Raw genomic sequence first — 18,827 nt, 5'->3', positions numbered from 1 at the left:
TAAGTATGTGTAACTGCAGTTTTGAAGTTTTATATTAAGATCATCTAAATGCTGCTGGGGTGCAACAACACATGTTCTTAGATTTGAGTCATAGTTGTGGGAATGCCGCAGAGAAGAAAAAGGTCTGACTATCATATTGCAAACAGTTTTATGATTAAATGCTCATGTAACAGACATTACATGTAAACCTTCTTATCCATGCATGACACAATTACATGTTGCAGCATTTCTTTTTATATCTGCAGCCCATCAACTACTGCAGAAACTGCTGACCTCAACAGAATTAACATTCATGCATCTCTGGAAATCGCCCTCAATATGCAATCCTTTGCACTGTTTTGAAATGTGATTGAGATATGGTGACTGAGTTGTAGTTGATGTATTATCAGACAAATAAGAAAAATTGAATGCATTAATGAAAGTCACATTTTCATTTGACAACTTTATTTGCAGTGAATCACAATGGATATCTATGCTAAAGTTTAATTCTAGAAATGTTTCAGACACTATGTTGGTTCCTGGGTTACTAAGTGGTTGTTTTTATAAAATATGTTTTTCATTTTGGCATTGATGTCTCGACTTTCCCATTTTTATCTTCAAGCGTCATCATCAGCCTCTTCCTCAAATTCACCCTCTTCCTCAGCAGTGGCATCCTGGTACTGCTGATACTCAGACACCAGATCATTCATGTTGCTCTCAGCTTCAGTGAACTCCATCTCATCCATACCTTCACCTGTGTACCAATGCAAGAAGGCCTTACGGCGGAACATGGCTGTGAACTGCTCTGAAATACGCTTGAACAGCTCCTGGATGGCTGTGCTGTTGCCAATGAAAGTGACGGCCATCTTGAGGCCACGGGGTGGAATGTCACACACGGCGGTCTTCACGTTGTTGGGGATCCATTCGACGAAGTAACTGCTGTTCTTGTTCTGGACGTTCAGCATCTGCTCGTCGACTTCCTTCATGGACATGCGCCCACGGAACACGGCGGCAACGGTCAGATAGCGGCCGTGACGCGGGTCGCATGCAGCCATCATGTTCTTGGCATCGAACACCTGCTGGGTGAGCTCGGGAACTGTGAGGGCTCTGTACTGCTGGCTGCCTCTGCTGGTGAGGGGGGCGAAGCCAGGCATGAAGAAGTGCAAACGGGGGAAAGGCACCATGTTGACCGCCAGTTTGCGAAGATCGGCATTGAGCTGACCGGGAAAGCGCAGGCAGGTGGTGACCCCACTCATGGTGGCAGACACCAGGTGGTTAAGGTCTCCGTAGGTGGGTGTGGTCAGTTTCAGAGTGCGGAAGCAGATGTCGTACAGGGCCTCATTGTCAATGCAGTAGGTTTCATCTGTGTTCTCTACAAGCTGGTGCACGGAGAGGGTGGCATTGTAGGGCTCAACCACTGTGTCCGACACCTGAGGACAGAAAACACACAGAATCTCATGATCTTAGAGGAGAAAAGATAAACTCAAATTAAAACCCCCAAATTTGTATGCCTAAGGGTACGTTACCTTGGGGGAGGGCACCACACTGAAGGTGTTCATGATACGGTCGGGGTACTCCTCGCGGATCTTGCTAATGAGCAGGGTTCCCATGCCGGACCCAGTTCCTCCACCAAGAGAGTGGGTGAGCTGGAAACCCTGCAGGCAGTCACAGCTCTCTGACTCTTTGCGGACCACATCTAGGACTGAGTCCACCAACTCAGCTCCCTCTGTGTAGTGACCCTTGGCCCAGTTGTTTCCAGCACCGCTCTGACCTGGAGGAGAAGGAGCGACATACAGGTAAGCCATTCTTCCGCCCTGCTCATAGAAAGGCCCAAGTCATTCAGTATCATGAGAATATGGTTTTATTTCACTCACCAAACACAAAATTGTCAGGTCTGAAGATCTGCCCAAAGGGTCCAGACCTCACAGAGTCCATGGTGCCAGGCTCCAAATCCACCAGTATGGCTCGAGGCACATATTTGCCTCCTTCATGAGAAATAGAAAAGTCAGGGAGAGAAAAACATACCAATTCAATAATGCAAGAAACTACTTTTTTTAAATGATACACAGGATATTTATTGTGAGAAAATAGATTATGTGTTCACATAATATAACTAGATATGAACTTACCAGTGGCTTCATTGTAGTAGACACTGATCCTGTCCAGCTGCAGGTCACTGTCTCCGTGGTAAGTCCCCGTGGTATCGATGCCATGCTCATCGCTGATGACTTCCCAGAACTGCGGACACAAAATGGAAGGTATCACTTGACAGTTGCATTCCAAAGAAATTTGCAATGCGGTTTATGGGACCGGAGACTTTAAACGAGGAAAACAGCAGTGGGTTTTGCATCTTTGGATTCTTATGAAAATACCTGATTTTGATATATCCTCCTTTCACCAAGCCATATATATATTAACCCAATTAATATAATGCAGCTGTTTCCTGTGTTTGTGTGACGACGAAGCAGAACGCAGTTCTTTCAGATGTAAAATGCAGAGGAGGGAGTACATGGTGCTACAGATCGCTCCGGGGGCAACACTGAAAATAAACTCCATTTGCAGGCAGTCACTGGAAACACTACTTGTCTTCAGATCTGTATTCATGTCTTGTTCACTCTTTAAAGAGCACACTCACACTGTGTATGCATTCAATCCCATCAGTAGGCGTGACTGCTGCATACACAGCCAGACATTTGCTTGCACATATTTTTGTATATATTATTATATATATTTTTGATATCTTCCAACTAAGGCTTTTTTTCGTCATTTTCTGCAAACAGTAGCAGTAGGAGGATTTAGAGTAATCTGGATAAGCGGGCTGTATTGCTGCCCAGTATTTAAGAGATTGGGAGTCAGCTGTAGTCTGAGTATCATGACATTTAAATGAGACCACGTAAAACAAAAATGACCAAGTGACCTTAATATGAGGGAGATCACAGCAGGATAAGGAGAACTAAGAGTTGAAAAAGGACGACCAAAAGACGGACAAAATGACCGATATGACAGTGACACAGTAGATCAGTAAAGACTGAAAATATTCAAACTGAAAGAATGGGGACAATAAGCAGGAAGGCACAACCACACCCTGACCTCATTCACCACAGTGTAGCTCTTCAGCAATTATGTCAATCATATTCACTGGACATCTGAGTCAATGAGTCCTGAGGGACTGGAAACAAATGTGGATCCTCACTGCCAAGAGTTATTTTAACACCATATTGGACAATACAAAGACACACATTATGCTCCATGCTTTAGAAGGGGAGATTCCCTGCAATTATACCAATTGCATAAGCCTATGCACTATTTACTGTATTTTACATTATGTGGGGCAACTGCTATACAAATGTAATAACAGTATATATAATGGTTATATGTTGTGTTTATTTCTGGAAGCCAAGGCATTGTCAGCAATGGCATATCAGTTGTGAACCCAATGACTTCATCCACTGTGCATCAGCTGTTTCCTCCCCCACCCTCCCCCTAATATAGTTAAGAGAGGAAAGAAGCTGATTACAGAGACACGCCCTGCTTTACTGGACATTAAACCCTCTCAGCAGAGCATCACAATGATAATGATGTATCCTGCTATACATCGGCCATTGTTCATTGTTAGTGTGGTCTCTAAACTGTGTGTGTGTGTGTGTGTGTGTGTGTGTGTGTGTGTGTGTGTGTGTGTGTGCTCTCTGTAGTAAATAATCAGTTGTAAAACAAAAGGAGATTATGTGACAGGGATAATAAGGGGCCGTGAAGACATGTACTGTAGCAGACGGCTATTGTTACTGTAAGACTGGGTGATGTGGGGAGGCTGCAGGGTGTCAACACAATATAGTGTCAAATGCATTCAAATTAAATACAGAATTGAGCAATTATATGAGAGTATTTTATTTCTAAAAGCACCGATGATGCACTTTATCAGTCTATTTTAAAGGAACAATTCTTTCTTCACCAATTATCCATGCCACACCCTTTCCACAGCCTCCCCCCATCCCCGTCCCCCTCCTCCTCCCCGACCCCTCTGCTTTTTCACCAGCTGAAACAGCAGTCTGCATCTACAGCCGGTAGGAATAACATCTAATCAATATGGACTAATGATCCATCAGCCATTTTGGGGGTGAAATAAGCCTGCCACCCATTGTCTGAAATACCAGCCCAATGTGTGTGTGTAAGATGAAGAAGCCACTCTGACTGAGGTGAAGAATAGACTCGTTTTTTCTTCTTCTTTTCCCCAGACAATATCTTGAGGTCAGCTGAATGCTCAACTGTTGAGACGCAGACACGCCCGGTGCTGTGTGAACAAACCCGGTGGAGACACAAGAGCCCCGTTAGACCGTTATGTCAATGTGAGATACAGACAGAAAGGCGATTCAAAATAAAAATCAACATCGATATGTTATGATTTGTGATGTGTTTGAATACACAAAGCAATGTAAGTATGAACGTAATGTTTTTTTTTATTCATGCAGAATGAGACAAAAGGAGTCCTTTGTCTTCTGACTCAAACAATCAGCATCAGCACCATAAAGACTTTAACAAACTAAGTGGGTGTGTCTTGCATAAGCCGGTGGCTTTTTTTTTTTTCAGTGAGAGTAAACTTTATGAAAGTACTTTATCAAATAAGTACTTTCTCAAAAATGCTATTTTCTTACCTTGGCACCAATCTGGTTCCCGCACTGGCCCGCCTGGATGTGAACGATTTCCCTCATAGTGGATGCAGAAGTTGTACAACGACGTGCGGACAAGTCACTTCGTGGCGCCGAGGAGCGGACCAAGACTAACGTAGAAGCGCAAGACAATGCTTTTATAATGTTGGAGCGCATCCAGAGCCAGTCTGGGGCCAAGGAGTGGGCGTGGCTAGACCCAGACACAGCTGCTGCGACCGCGGATTGGCTGAGACCGGCTGACCCGGAGCCGGGAGAGGAGGGGCGCTGCTGCAGATCAGGGTGTGGATAGAAGATATAGAGAGGAGCATTTTAACAGCTGCTGTCCAGTAACAGCCAGTGACTGTCGTGTATTGCAGTTTTTTTTTTATTCAATATTTCAGATTTTAGATTTCAAAGCTGAATAACCAATCAGCAGATTAAATTCACTCTTCTTATGGTAACACTGGAGACAGATGGCAGACGTTTCAGTTCCAATCCAGGGACAAGATGGGGTCAGACAGCTCAAGCCCCTCTCCTCAGGGTCCTTTGTCTCGCCATAAGACACATTCAGTAGCTGTTCTGGATTTGCTGTTGTTTGTTATCGTATTATTGCTGATTAAGTTAGGAATGCTTTTGACTTCCATACTGTCAACTCAGAAATGAGGGCTCAGTAGGCCAGGATTCACGTTACACTGATATCATTTCTTCTTTTAAGATCTGGGGAGGCTGAGCACTGAATGTGAAAGCAAATAAGATGTCTGATGTGTATGTTTGTATAAATATGTGTTTTTTTATGTGTGAAACAGAATAGGATATTGTGATATGCAGGACATATTTCAGAAAGCAATGAAGTGAAATCAAATCAAATCTTCATCTGCAGTTGGAGTTTGACCAGTTGCCATGGAAATACGATTAATTTAATATTTTTCTGGGCTCGTCAAGGATTTCTCATGTATAAGCTCAAGGTAGTTTTTAGCTTAGGAAGGAGCAATTGAGACAACAATTTAAGCCAAGCTGTTCCATATCCACTTTGGGGTTTTGTGATTTGCCTGTTTGTGTGACATTCCTACAATAAGCTGACATGGCCTTATAATAAAGTGTGTTGGACAAGTTTATATTTAATAAACAGGATAAACGTTGCCCTTTACTGACCCAGACCTCCCAGGCCAACACCATAACAGTTGGATTATTTCTGATACCAATTAGCTACAATTCTCTGTTGAGCAGACTGTTTGATGAAATTAAACCAAATGTGCAATAAAATGAACATTTGTTTTACATTGTTAAGATAAGATATGAAACTTAATTGTAATTTTCCTTATGATGGATGTCCCTGATATTAAACACAATACGAGCACATATTAAAATAAGAACAGTATTCAATGTGATATCCACATACACAACAGCAGCAGCAAAGCTAGCAGCAACACAAGGTCTAAACAAGTATCAGTAGCAGGTCGAGAAAACAAAAACAAAACATAAATGAAACCAAAGTGACCATAACAGGGGCCAAAAACATGACAACAGGTAAGAAATCATAATGAAATACACATTAAAAGACGGCGCAGTAAAATACACTATTAAAACAATAACAAAATAAAAGAGCATAGAGCATGTATTTAACCAAACGCCAGTGTAAACAGGTAAGTCTTTAGTTGGTTTCTAAATGACATCACTGAATCAGCAAACCGTGCAGGCAGAGCACTCCATAGCGTTGGTGCTACTGCCTCGAATGTAATGTCCTGTAACGCCTGCCAGAGAGGAGAAGTAACTTCACTCATCCTCAACTCAACAACCTGGAATAAAGGAGGAGGACACATCTTTGAACTCGCTAACCTCACACCAGTGGCAAAGAGTCTGGGCTCGATGGTTGAGGTCTGGCCAGAGTGGACAGGATGAGTGAGCAGGTCCCTGCAGCTTCCATCAGCCAGGAACAAATCCATGTGCTATAATCAGATTAGAGTTCGCGGATTACAGAGTTATGAACTAATCTCTGCTGCTGGATGATTTTTATTTATATAAAATAATCTATAGCTGAATTTATTTTCCTAATAGAAGCGGCAGTAGTCCGACCACTGAGTCTAATTGTAATGCAAGACTCCATTGCAACTGTGCATATTAATAATATCGTATCTAAATACATGAAACATCAAATACACGTTGATGTGCACCTACTTCAGACATTATTCCAGTGCATTCATCAATCATGCAGAGTGCAGATTGATTGATTGATTGTTTAAAATGTCATTTTAGACAGTTGATGTATGGGCAACTATATTTTCAAACCATGACATACACCTAATAATCTATTTGCTGTATTCTCTGTCTGTTAAAGCTTCCATTTTAAATCAGACCTTCAATGCACAATTAAGCAGTAGAATGTATTATTACGTAGATTCAGGCAACGCTACAGACTTTACTGTGATAGGCCATGACAATCAACATTTTTAAACCATCTCAAAATTAAATGATATGTTTAAGGTGACTACTGCGAAGGTAAGTAAATTATATTGATAGCTGTTTCTGATTTGTTCTTCCTTCTCATTTACATACAGGAGAGGCCGAATATAATAATACTTTTGCATTTTATACAGATCAGTGAAAACCATCCCTAATTTGGACCTCAATGCAAAAATATATAAATTAATATAACGACTCAAGACAATGTAAAAAAAGTAGACTTCATGGCAGAGCAGAGAGATAGATAGATAGATAGATAGATAGATAGATAGATAGATAGATAGATAGATAGATAGATAGATAGATAGATAGATAGATAGATAGATAGATAGATAGATAGATAGATAGATAGATAGATAGATAGATAGATAGATAGATAGATAGATAGATAGATAGATAGAGTGCAGTTATTATGATCAACCACGAGATGGCGACTACGGGATGACTGTGGCTTAGTGAAGATGGGCGTGGTCACTGCACACTTCCCCCTCTTCCAACAGACATTTTTGCCATTCCAGTTGACGGGAAACGGCCTAGTGACTGACCTCAATTTATTCTTTAAAAAAAGGATTTTTTCTTTCTGTATTGACCAGATATCGGTAAGTTAGACGGGCCGATGCTCTCGATCCGTCCCGTCACTCAGTTGTCGTGAATAATAAACGCGCAGTCGCCGGACGCTGTTTTTCACGGGTCGGTGACGTTATGGACGCAGACCCGACTCTGCTGCTTTCTATCGCCGAGCTAACGGGAGAGCACGTCAACCGGACTCCTCTGCACACCGTTACTCTGTTCTCAACGTCTTTTGCTTTATGTCCGACATTTATTTGTCGAGCTGCGAGGCGTGTTTAGCTGTTCGAGCTAACGCTGCTACACGTAAACACGGTTCTCATTAAAGGGAGCTGTCGACGGTAATGAGAGGAGGGGCTGCTTCTCCGGGGAAGAGAGGCTTCATCGAGTGTTACTAGCTAACGTTACCAAACTACGCTTTGATTTTACACCTCAAACCCTTGAGATTACGACACTAAAATATTAACAATTGTATGAAGGTTAATATTAGTCAATGTTGCATCGTAGTGCCATCAATTTAAATAGTGTCATAAACCCATAATAGTGTTTATGTCCATTGAGCAGTGGTGCAAGTGCTCTGCAATACAGAAATTAAAATATACTTTGATATCGCATCTTTCTAGTTTCATATATCCAATATATTCGTTTTCAATTTTCACCAAATATTTTGTACAAATCATATGCACCCCAGTGATATCCAAGAAAACATGGTGCTGTCTCTTTAGCTCACTGTATGCCCATATTTTGACACGTTTTGCTTTAAATCTGTTGTCCCTCAAATTAGGAATCAAGATGTTTTACACGTGTGGACCAAATGAAGCCATGGTGGTGTCTGGTAAGATATGTTCTCTTATCTTTCTCCTCCATCTCGTGATTATTTCTCTCCCAATAACACAGGATGGTAAGAAAAGTTGAGTAAATATTGACTGGTAATGTAATATTGTCACACACTTTCAGAAGGCCACTGTAAAGTGTCATGACAATCCTGTGACACAATGAGTTTTGTTTACAGTGGACCGGAAATATTGTGTCATGTCATTTAAGCATCACATGGGTTGTTATAAGATGATATTGAGCAACACTCACTTAAAGTCTGTTTGGAGTAAACTAGGAATGTTCCACCTTGCTGTGAAGTGTACGCTCAAGCTGTGGTGAATAAATAGTTAAACTATGTCCTAGATCCAGTTACTTTGAGTAACTAGCTTTATGTTCCTGAATGCTCGTGGACTGTTTATGTCACGTCTTCTCCCCTCCCTGCTGTCTCTCCAGGCTTTGGCCGTTCTCCTCCTCTAATGATTGCTGGAGGAAGAGTGTTTGTCCTCCCATGTATTCAGAAGATCCAGAGGTGATCCTTTTTTCAGACTATATTTCTCATTGCTGCTTTATGTTATGTATTGGTCAGTTAACAAGGCAATTAAATATTGAAAGCTATCTGCCCATTATCTTTTCTGACTGCCGTATCCATTGCCGGGCTGCTTTGTTGTTTTTGTGGCTGATAATTGACTTAATTTTCTCTGTCTCTCTTTTGTTGTGCTTTTTCACTCTTGCTTTTCTCACCCATCCTTTTTTTATTTTATGCCTTTTTCAGAATTGCCCTCAACACCCTGACTCTAAATGTGAAGAGTGACAGAGTCTATACCCGTCATGGGGTCCCTATCTCTGTCACTGGCATTGCACAGGTATGCTTTAAGAATGAAAACACCATATGTTTTTTTAATTAAATTTAGTCAAATTGCTGTGTATGTTTCCGCAAAGAAAACACCAGAAATAATGTGCTCTCTGTACAACTGATTCATTTACTGTATGAGTGGACGGGAAAAATTACCTTAAAAAAAATTAACTAATGTGTAATAATAATGACCAAATACAAAATACACAAGCAAATTTAGGAGGAAAGACTCATCAGTTCCGTATATAAACCCACAGCATACATATTCAGTTCAGTTTTATTTAATGTACTGTTAGTAAACAAGGGAAAGGAGGATGACACTTTGCTGGATGTAGAGCGTTAACATGACATTCCCTTAGAAATCATTTAGTGAGTCCCTGGATATTTTTTATAGGAAGTGGATTGTTTTGACAAGTCAAAAAATAGAAAGAAAAAAATGTCTGACTGGCATCTCTACATTTTTGTGAAAACATTTGTAAAAAAAAAATCTGTTTACGCCAGAGCTTCTTTACATTTTTTTTTACCTGCCACTTGCTTTTTCACATTTTCTTTTCCTGTCTCTATCCAGGTGAAGATCCAGGGCCAGAACAAAGAGATGTTGGCCACTGCCTGCCAAATGTTTATGGGCAAGTCTGAGGCTGAGATTTCCACGATTGCTCTAGAAACATTGGAGGGACACCAGAGAGCCATCATTGCCCATTTGACTGTGGAGGTTGGTGTACTGACTGTGTCAAATGGATTGGCTTAACATTTCCCATCCATAAAAGATTGTTGTGTTTATGACTCATCACTTACTTATCCAATATGTGAATGCCCATCTACAACTATGGATATCTCTTTTCTTGTGTACAGGAGATCTATCAGGACCGTAAGAAGTTCTCTGAGCAGGTCTTTAGAGTGGCCTCCTCTGACCTGGTCAACATGGGAATTGGTGTCGTCAGCTACACGCTCAAAGATGTTCATGATGATCAGGTACTTCATGTCTGTTTGGGTTCATTTTCTGCCAATGCTAATAGAACAAAAAAAAGAAATGTTAAAAACACCTCACACTAATTACTGGAGCAGTAGGAATCTTAAGTGTCGCTTCATATGAAAGCTTTTAGTGTCACATGATTTCCTCTGTTGCAGTAATGGACTTAAGTGATGATATTGACTCACTGTCTCTGAGACTCGCAACTGCTCTTTACATTGGTGATGTAATTAGGTCTTCAGTGGAAACCACACCATCTCTGGTTTTTGTTTGCTTAATGGACTGCCATCCTTTTTACTGCTCGAGATGTGTTGTCTCATAGTTGACTGTCTCTCTCACAGGACTACCTTCACTCTCTGGGTAAAGCCAGAACAGCCCAGGTGCAGAAGGATGCCAGGATTGGGGAGGCTCAGTACAAACGGGATTCTGTCATGAGGGTAAAATCTGCTTCTTTCTTCATCTCGTCATTTTTCCCATACGCTCATATGGACATCTAAAAATGAATAATCGTTAGTTTGAAAATAATACCAACATTCATTGGTGGCTGTCCTGCTACATGCTCTATACAGGAGGCTCACGCCATGCAGGAGAAGGTATCAGCTCAGTACAAGAATGAGATTGAGATGGCAAAAGCCCAGAGGGACTACGAGCTGAAAAAAGCCGTCTATGATGTTGAGGTCAACACAAAGAAGGCTGAGTCAGAAATGGCCTATCAGCTTCAGGTACAGTTCATGATCTGATTGCTTTAAGTTTGATATACTTGTGTTGTCTGTTTCTCCTGTGCACACCTTGTCCACACATTGTATTGGGCTGGCTGGCTAAATTTGTACTAATAGGACCAATTAAGCTTGTAGATGATACCCGATTACCTTTCAGTGATTGAAGGCTCAGTTGTGTTGGAATGTTCTTTTTCCTCTTCTTCCTTCATCAGGTGGCCAAGACCAAGCAGCGCATTGAGGAGGAGAAGATGCAGATTCAGGTGGTGGAGCGTACCCAGCAGATTACACTGCAGGAGCAGGAGATCATCCGTAAGGAGAAGGAGCTGGAGGCCAAAGTTAAGAAGCCGGCAGAAGCCGAGAAATACCGAATGGAGAGACTGGCTGAGGCGCATCGGTGAGTCCCAGAGTATTGTATCCGAACATAATGCTGTTGTGTTGTTCTGATGAGATTTATACAAACACATGCAAATCACTTGCTGTGCATCCAGCATCTGAACAGCACTAAGGACAACATTCAATATGAAATCACTTTTACAATTAAACAAGTCTCCTCTCCTCACTCCTGGCAGCCTGCAGCTCATCATGGAGGCTGAGGCTGAGGCCGAGAGCATCAAAGTGAGTCCATGTTTTCTATTTCTATTTTTCTGAAATACTTCTGTAAATAACTTCTATTGTAATATTAATGCTGTACATTTATGCGTGTGTCTGTACAGATGAAGGGCGAGGCCGAGGCCTTTGCCGTGGAGGCTAAGGGCCGCGCTGAGGCGGAGCAGATGTCCAAGAAAGCAGAAGCCTTCCAGCAGTACAAAGATGGCGCCATGGTGGACATGCTGCTGGAGAAACTGCCACTGGTGAGTCTGACCTTAATGAAATGATATATAGATGAAGATAGGCAAAATTATCAAACCCTGTTACCATGAATGGCCATTTTTACAGCTTTGCATTAACAAAAGTCGCAATTATGTTGGACTGATTATCATTTCTTCAAATGTTGTCTGTTTTCTCTGTCCTGACTTATTCAAATTCCCCCTTCTCTGCATTAATTTCTCATTCATTGTTTCCTGTCCTGCAGATTGCAGAGGCGATCAGCCAGCCACTGTCTGAGGCTAAGAAGATCACGATGGTGTCCAGTGGGGGCTCAGAGGTGGGAGCAGCCAAACTTACTGGGGAGGTGCTAGATATCATGACCAGGCTGCCTGCCGCTGTGGAGAAACTCACCGGAGTCCGCATCTCTCAGGTAAGCTGGAATATATGTGTGGAAGTCCGATGTGAGACTGAACACACGGCTGCAGGCGGTAATCGTCTCATGCTTCTCTCGTCCACTCTGCAGGTTGTAGGAACGGCCGGCCTTGTGCACTAAGAAGTGACCAAGAGTAGAAGTAATCGGGAGGTGTCACCGATATTCAGACGAGGAGCTTCACGCTTCCTCCTTGTGCCTATAACCACTGCAGACCGTAGTCTTGTATGATCGTCTCTGTGCATGCATATTCCACTTGTTTGTCTCTTTCCAGTTCCTCCTCCATCTAAACGGGATTTCTCGTGGTTTCTTATCGTGTCCCTGAGCTGTGGTGCTTTCGGCTTTAGTTGACAGCCAAAGTAGCTGCAAGGGATATAATAATGAAGCTATTTGTTTTTACCAGGACACAAAACAATCAAAGTAGGACTTCCCTGTCTTTGCTGTTTTATACTTGACCTGAAAGAATGCAATTTATTTTCAAATCTAAACCAACCAGCCTAATTTTCTCTGCATAGGGACTTTATTAACTAATTCTTTATTTTTTTAAACTTTTAATGTAGAAAATGTCAGCTGTAGGTTTTTTTTGGTGCCTTTTTAGTTAATTAAATGGCGAACTGTTGCCTAGCTTCACGTCTACTTGCTTTGTCCACTCGTCCACTGTGAAGAGTCAAAGGTTGGTATTGATGGTTTAACTCCACGTCTTTTTTTTGTAGTAACCGACTAAGTTAATGGGCCCAAAACCATATCGGTGGATATATTTGATTTGATGTTTCAGAATGCAGGGGAAGGAAGTGGTTGATGGGAACGAGCTACAGGGGGTTCCCAATGAAAGAAATGAAAGTTTGTTGTGGTGGAAGAAAAAAAGAAGTCTGTGGACTTTGCTGCAGCGTCTGCAGGAGTCTGACGAGTAAAGGCGGTCCCTGCATGCTGCTTTTATGTGCTTGCTGTCTGGAGTTCAAACTGACATGTGGAAGATAGTATTGCTTTTGTGATTCTTTTATATAGTGTTTATGATGTGATGGAGTATTATAGATTTTGACACATTTTAGCTCTTGAGAAATAGTTCAGCATCTCTGATCAGGAGATCTTTTTTTTCAGACTAACAGCTTTGCAGCTGCCAAGCCATATGCATTTTGTTATCGCCAAGTGCCTGGTCAAACCACAACTGTCAAGACGAGTTTACTTCCTCAATTAAGCCGATTCCACTTTTTCTGTCAGGGAACTGTTCCTCGTATCCAACTGATCCCAAGCCATCGGGCGTCACTAGTGACAGCCGTAGATAAAAGCCAAATCAGTCTCTACTTTTGTTTCTCCTTGTGACTAATCTCTTACTATCCTTAAAATGTATTGTTGCATGTCTGTACTTTAAGTTGACAAATGATATAGCTTTAAGAGTAGTGTACAATGTTTATCTATAGTGAAATGTTCCAACAATAAAGTGATGGCTTAATCACTAACCTGTTGTCAGTTTATTTACTTCATTGAAGTTTCATTTAAGACCACATGGAGCAGACGAGAGATCAAGATCGACTGACTATGAACTGTATTAATACACTAATAATCAGTCAAAAAGAAATTAGGTTCCTCATCAAATGTAGAAGATTTATATCATTGTGAATTTAATATATTTGTATTAGACTATTGGTTAAAACAAGCAATTTGAAGACATCACCTTTGGACTCAATATGAATGGCAATTTTCTACTTTCTAATGTTTTATTAAACAATGACAAATCAATAGTCACAGCCCTCTTGAATTTTTTGAAAAGGTTAACTTTATTAAAACATCTACAAAAATAGACAACGATGAATTACCATGGCATCAAGGTAGCAAGCGTTCTACAGAGATACAGAAGACCCCAAATGTTACAGAGTTTTCCATATATTAGTAAAGGAAATTACAATTCTGACCTTAAAATATGTACATACTATTATGCTCAACCTCAAAAGACACAGGACGAAATCAAACATCAAGGAGTGTCCAAGTACATAAAGTATATATAAAAATATGGGTTTAGTTGAACTACATTGTATCAAAAATGACTCAAATGGAACAACCATTGACAATCAGTAAACATGTATTAATTGATACTCTTGATCACCTCAGGCCTGATTACAGTGCTATACAAAGCAGTAAGGTAGATTGATTCTACCGCGTCAGCGTAATGTACTAACGTGGGGAAATGCAAAGTGAACTGTGTGTTTGTAGAGTACGGTAATGCATGTGGATGAGCAGATTGATTATCCGATGAGTAAATGCATCTCAATACATCGAACAAAAGGTTGCCATATATTTAAAATTAGATGAATTCATGGTGCCATTCCTTTAAAAAAAAATATATATTTTACATCTCATGGTTTGGCAATGCCTTGTAGGGAGAGGATTTATCAAGGAAGACGGATTGTCCGGATTTTCCCTCTTCATTCGTAGAAAACTGAAATAACTGCAGGTGAAATGCATTAGAATCCACATTGACAGGAATCATATCAGGGCCCTCGCAGAGAGGAGTTCCATCATGGCCAGGGATATGCATGTAGGATTTAAAGTGCAGCTGGTTGTGGAATTTTTTTATCTATCCTTTGTGTCTGGCTCGCTGCCAGATACAAAAACAAAATGCCAAAACACCCGAGCAGGCGCCTCTGAAGATGTCCCGGCCTCTGGCCCAGGTGGCAGCATTGTCTCTCTGCGTGGGTCACGTCTCATCGGCAGCAGCAGACCCTCTTCTGTGCCCCCTTCCTCACGTTTTAGAAGTCCACTTGGCACCGGGGCACAGTTCTTCTCTCTGTGGCTTCATGATGGGGTTTAAAAATGGCTTTCAACTGGGGGGGGGGGGGGGGGGGGGGTAGCTGATGTAATTGCATTGCAGAAATGCTGCTGTTGTCTGGTCCACATCATTTCACATTAGTCCACAATAACTTGGAGTCACGGCTGTGGATGAGGGTCACTGTGTACGTTCTTTTGGGTTGAGATGAGAGGATTGTCGAAAGTTATCAATCAGCCATGTCTGAAAATCTTTTCCTAGACTTTTGGTCAAATTATCATTTGTTGTGCGTGGAGTGATCTTACTGATTTCGACTAAAATGTGTGCATTGGGTTATACATACGATAAATACTAAGACAATCCCTGCACGTGCACTTTCATGTCTAAACAGTAGTGTGCTGGTCAGACAAGTTGTTGTGCCATGTGCACCGTCACCCATTACCCTGCATGTAGCCTCAGCAGCTTCCTGTGTCCTTATCTACAGCACCAGTAACACAAAGCTCCCTAATAATAAAGTATCTGAGAGGAGAGCGTTCCTATGCAGACTGCACCCATCACCAGTGAAATGAAGCTCGGACTCCTACCCGTCTAAAGCGGGGGTTAGTTTTGCCTTTGGGGTCGGGGGTCTGATGTGGAAATAAACCGAACCAGCGGCGTCTCAGCCCCATCCACCCCAAAAAAAGTACAAATATAAAAAGCGAGCAACCCACGCTCCTCTCATCTGCCTCTGCTGTGCAGCACCTCCACCACACCTTCCCCACTGCAGCAAGGATGCAGAAACGTACAAGAGTTTCCCCTCTTTAGCGTCGCCTTTCTCTTCCTTCCGTTTCTTTCTCTACACCATGTTCATGGCGTCCTCGGTAAGAAAGGAGTGGATGTCGGCGAAGGACGGGCGGAGCTTGCAGTCTCTGTTCCAGCAGCTCAACATGAGCTCGTAGAGACCCTGAGGACACACGGCCGGCCTGCTCAGGTACACCTGCGAGAGAGAGAGGAGAGGTTAGGAGGTAGGAATCATTTGATTGAGACATTGTTTTAAAATACCCGTTTAGAGTTAGATTTAGATTTATTTTGAGCATGTTACAAATAACAAGATGTGATAAAGTCCACCCATTTTCAACTCTGACAAATACCTAAATTAATCTTTATTGTATCATATTTTATCTCCTGGAGAAAAACTCTTTTATTGTTCTTACGAATAAGGGATGTGGCTCACTAGAGGGCCACGAATAGCATCGTGAACCTCCACAGAAATGGAGTTAGAAGCCATGAGCATTTATTAAGTCACACAGTGTGAAAACATCTCAGGAAATGAAGAACAGCCGCGTTATCATGTGAAAAAAAAACCTGCTGACCCTCTGTTGTACCTGTCTGCCCTGGTCTCTGAAGAACTCCCCAGCGTTGTCAATGACTTGTTCATCTGTGAGGTTGGAGTACGGCTGCTCCTGACAAACGCTCAGCATCTCCCACAGCGTGACCCCGAACGCCCACATGTCGCTGGCCGTGGTGAACTTACCCTGCGAACATACGACCACACAGATAGACACACGGTCCACTTCTACATCATGATCTCCACCACCGTCACAATTATTATAGGATGACAAATTATTGGTATGGGATGACACATTTACTCGATTCCTTTTACATACGAGTTCATCATTATTTCATGTACTTCCTGCTCCACAGAGACACTGTCTGACTACCGAGGTTTACAGTCAACAAGCTCCGGTTTGTTGCACATACAAACCAGAACATCTCCCCGTAAACTGTTCAACAAATCAACAGCTCACATACATTTTCTCCCCTTTTTTCTCTTCAGATTCCCTCTAAAGTAGTTGCTATTTTACATAGTGGAAATAATATTAGAAAAATGCTCACATGGATGTTGGTAAAAATTGATTCTTCTTATTCAAATGTTACCAATTTTCTTAAAAATAAATAAATAATAAACTAAATATATGTTGTCATATATTATTATAGTTGGTCCTTGTCAACAATGTGACATAGTATTGCAATCTTCACACACATCCCTGTCCTCTCACCATGAGTATACACTCCCAGGCCATCCAGCGTATGGGCAGCACCGCTCTGCCCTGGATCCTGTAGTAGTCTCCTGCATACAGGTTCCTGCTCATGCCAAAGTCAGCTATCTTGATGTGACGCTCGCCGCCCTGATCCTCTCCGCTCTCACCCCTCTCACCCCCGACCAGACAGTTCCGCGTGGCCAGATCCCGGTGCACAAAGTTGAGGGAGGCAAGGAACTTCATTCCTGACGCAATCTGGCTGGCCATGGCGATGAGGGCTGGGTAACTGGGGGGGAAGCGACAGATCAGAGGGAACGATGAATAAATCTCAACAAAAAAAAAAAGTGTGCTTATCTGAATCCGCGGATAGGTGTGATGTATGTATGTGTGTGTGTGTATGTGTGTGTGTGTGTGTGTGAGTGTGTGTGTGTGTGTGTGTTTGTGTGTGTGTGTAGTTCTGGTTTACCTGATGGTCGGGGTGTTATGGGAAAGTCCCGTTTTGTCCAGAAGCACTCGATGGGACAGATACTGGTTCAAGTCTCCACACTCCATGTACTCGGTGACCATACAGAGGGGATCACTGCTCACACACACTCCCAGCAGACGGATGATGTTCGGGTCCTTCAGGCGAGACAGGATCTTCACCTCTTTCAGGAAGTCGTTCCTACCAGGACAAGGAGGAACCAAGATGAAGGGATATCGCACAGGAGAGATAAAGAGAGAAACATGCTGATTTTAGGCCTTTTGTAAAAAGATAAATTTGAATCAACACCCCCGTCTGCAGCTCTGGGCGCCTGTCCACCTCATCGATTTGTTTTGTTTGCGGGTCAATATGTTTGTGTTGCTCTGGCTCTCACCAACCACATACGCTCACGTGAGATAGGAGCTTTATCTGCCCAGTGCAAAAAGGGGCAGAGAGCCAAAGTAAGCAGCAGCTAGAAACCACCGAGGCCCAGGTATTTGTTTTGCTCGGGAGCTGGATGACCACATCGGGGCTAAAATCTGAGAAATATTAAAATCGTATTTGACCAATGAAAATGATCTCAGCCCTGCTTCTGCTGAACATCTCAGTAATGTCATGCGGTTGATAACCACCACATTAGCTATGAGGACTTGATAAGATGATATGGTATGTGAAGGCTGGGTTCTCTGACAGTTTTGAAGACCACATTCTTTTCTTTATCACCAGGAAAGTAATAGTTTAGAGGAAGGATTTTAAAGTTATAACTACAAGAAAAATGTTATTGAATGGTACATTCCTAAAAATTCCCTGAAACTACCTGAGTTTTCAAAGAAGTCGATACATTTCCGTCTCCGGCTACACACCTCTAAATATACACAGATATTCCAGAAATCCAACACGTACAAATAAAAAACAATGACTCTCCAGCTTCTGTTTGGAGGAAGTCCTCACTATTAGATGGCTGAAAAACATCCAAGGCCCTCTGATTGCAAGTTAAAAACCCTTTACTAAATCATGGCTGTTGATTCAACTTAACAAGTCTTCATCAGGGTATGAAGTGTGACCAGGAAAGAAGACATGTGAACCACAATGAAGCCAGGCTCGGCTGTGTATAATGTTACAGACCTGGCATTCTTGGAGGCGTCCGGGCGGAGGATCTTCACTGCGACCAGAAGAGGGCGACCTTTTCTCACATTGAAGGGGAACTCCAAGTTGGGAAGGTCCTGAGGGTTCTCGATTTCACACAGGTGAACCTTTAACCAAATATATACAGACATTGTTAAAAGCACAACCATCTCACACACACACACACACACACACACACACACACACACACAC

The 18,827-nt window shown here is 42.2% G+C and overlaps 3 protein-coding genes across 6 annotated transcripts in view; 1 reads left to right on the top strand and 2 right to left on the bottom strand.

The window, feature by feature from the left end:
- Positions 1 to 132: 132 nt before the first annotated feature.
- Positions 133 to 4,749, bottom strand: tubb5 (tubulin, beta 5). Its single transcript, XM_034553838.1, has 5 exons — positions 4,629 to 4,749; positions 2,109 to 2,217; positions 1,854 to 1,964; positions 1,506 to 1,750; positions 133 to 1,409 (listed from the first exon to the last, which is right to left on the bottom strand). Exons 1-5 carry the CDS (start codon positions 4,683 to 4,685, stop codon positions 597 to 599), a joined length of 1,335 nt encoding a protein of 444 aa, XP_034409729.1. The 5' UTR covers positions 4,686 to 4,749; the 3' UTR covers positions 133 to 596.
- A 2,803-nt stretch (positions 4,750 to 7,552) lies between these two features.
- Positions 7,553 to 13,701, top strand: flot1b (flotillin 1b). Its single transcript, XM_034553841.1, has 13 exons — positions 7,553 to 7,681; positions 8,434 to 8,484; positions 8,919 to 8,994; positions 9,238 to 9,328; positions 9,887 to 10,030; positions 10,171 to 10,290; positions 10,630 to 10,725; positions 10,858 to 11,010; positions 11,220 to 11,401; positions 11,577 to 11,622; positions 11,721 to 11,858; positions 12,080 to 12,244; positions 12,338 to 13,701. Exons 2-13 carry the CDS (start codon positions 8,442 to 8,444, stop codon positions 12,365 to 12,367), a joined length of 1,284 nt encoding a protein of 427 aa, XP_034409732.1. The 5' UTR covers positions 7,553 to 7,681; positions 8,434 to 8,441; the 3' UTR covers positions 12,368 to 13,701.
- Positions 13,702 to 14,006: 305 nt separating this feature from the next.
- The window catches only part of ddr1 (discoidin domain receptor tyrosine kinase 1), a 34,421-nt gene continuing 29,600 nt past the window's right edge, over positions 14,007 to 18,827 (bottom strand). For 3 of the 4 annotated variants that reach the window (XM_034553745.1, XM_034553743.1, XM_034553746.1), the window contains 5 exons: positions 18,615 to 18,742; positions 17,493 to 17,690; positions 17,045 to 17,312; positions 16,370 to 16,519; positions 15,841 to 15,981 (listed from right to left, as the gene is read on the bottom strand). In XM_034553745.1, the coding sequence (XP_034409636.1) occupies positions 15,841 to 15,981; positions 16,370 to 16,519; positions 17,045 to 17,312; positions 17,493 to 17,690; positions 18,615 to 18,742 (885 nt within the window). Of the gene's footprint in view, positions 15,982 to 16,369; positions 16,520 to 17,044; positions 17,313 to 17,492; positions 17,691 to 18,614; positions 18,743 to 18,827 lie in introns of all 4 variants that reach the window. The other variant, XM_034553747.1, reaches the window with a different exon arrangement.

The sequence above is a fragment of the Cyclopterus lumpus genome, chromosome 16 (assembly GCF_009769545.1).
Source record: "Cyclopterus lumpus isolate fCycLum1 chromosome 16, fCycLum1.pri, whole genome shotgun sequence".
In the NCBI taxonomy this organism is placed as follows: Eukaryota; Metazoa; Chordata; class Actinopteri; order Perciformes; family Cyclopteridae; genus Cyclopterus; species Cyclopterus lumpus.
Note: the sequence above shows the minus strand (reverse complement) of the source record. Positions and strands in the feature narration are given on the sequence as shown.

Excerpts from the sequence above, each read along its gene's own strand:
- flot1b (XM_034553841.1), top strand. The coding sequence starts at position 8,442 with ATGTTTTACACGTGTGGACCAAATGAAGCCATGGTGGTGTCTG. Across the intron at positions 11,402-11,576 it reads AGACTGGCTGAGGCGCATCG|CCTGCAGCTCATCATGGAGG; the intron begins GTGAGTCCCAGA and ends CACTCCTGGCAG. Across the intron at positions 11,859-12,079 it reads TGCTGGAGAAACTGCCACTG|ATTGCAGAGGCGATCAGCCA; the intron begins GTGAGTCTGACC and ends CCTGTCCTGCAG.
- tubb5 (XM_034553838.1), bottom strand. The coding sequence starts at position 4,685 with ATGAGGGAAATCGTTCACATCCAGGCGGGCCAGTGCGGGAACCAGATT. Across the intron at positions 1,751-1,853 it reads ACCTGACAATTTTGTGTTTG|GTCAGAGCGGTGCTGGAAAC; the intron begins GTGAGTGAAATA and ends CTTCTCCTCCAG. Across the intron at positions 1,410-1,505 it reads GTGTGGTGCCCTCCCCCAAG|GTGTCGGACACAGTGGTTGA; the intron begins GTAACGTACCCT and ends TTCTGTCCTCAG.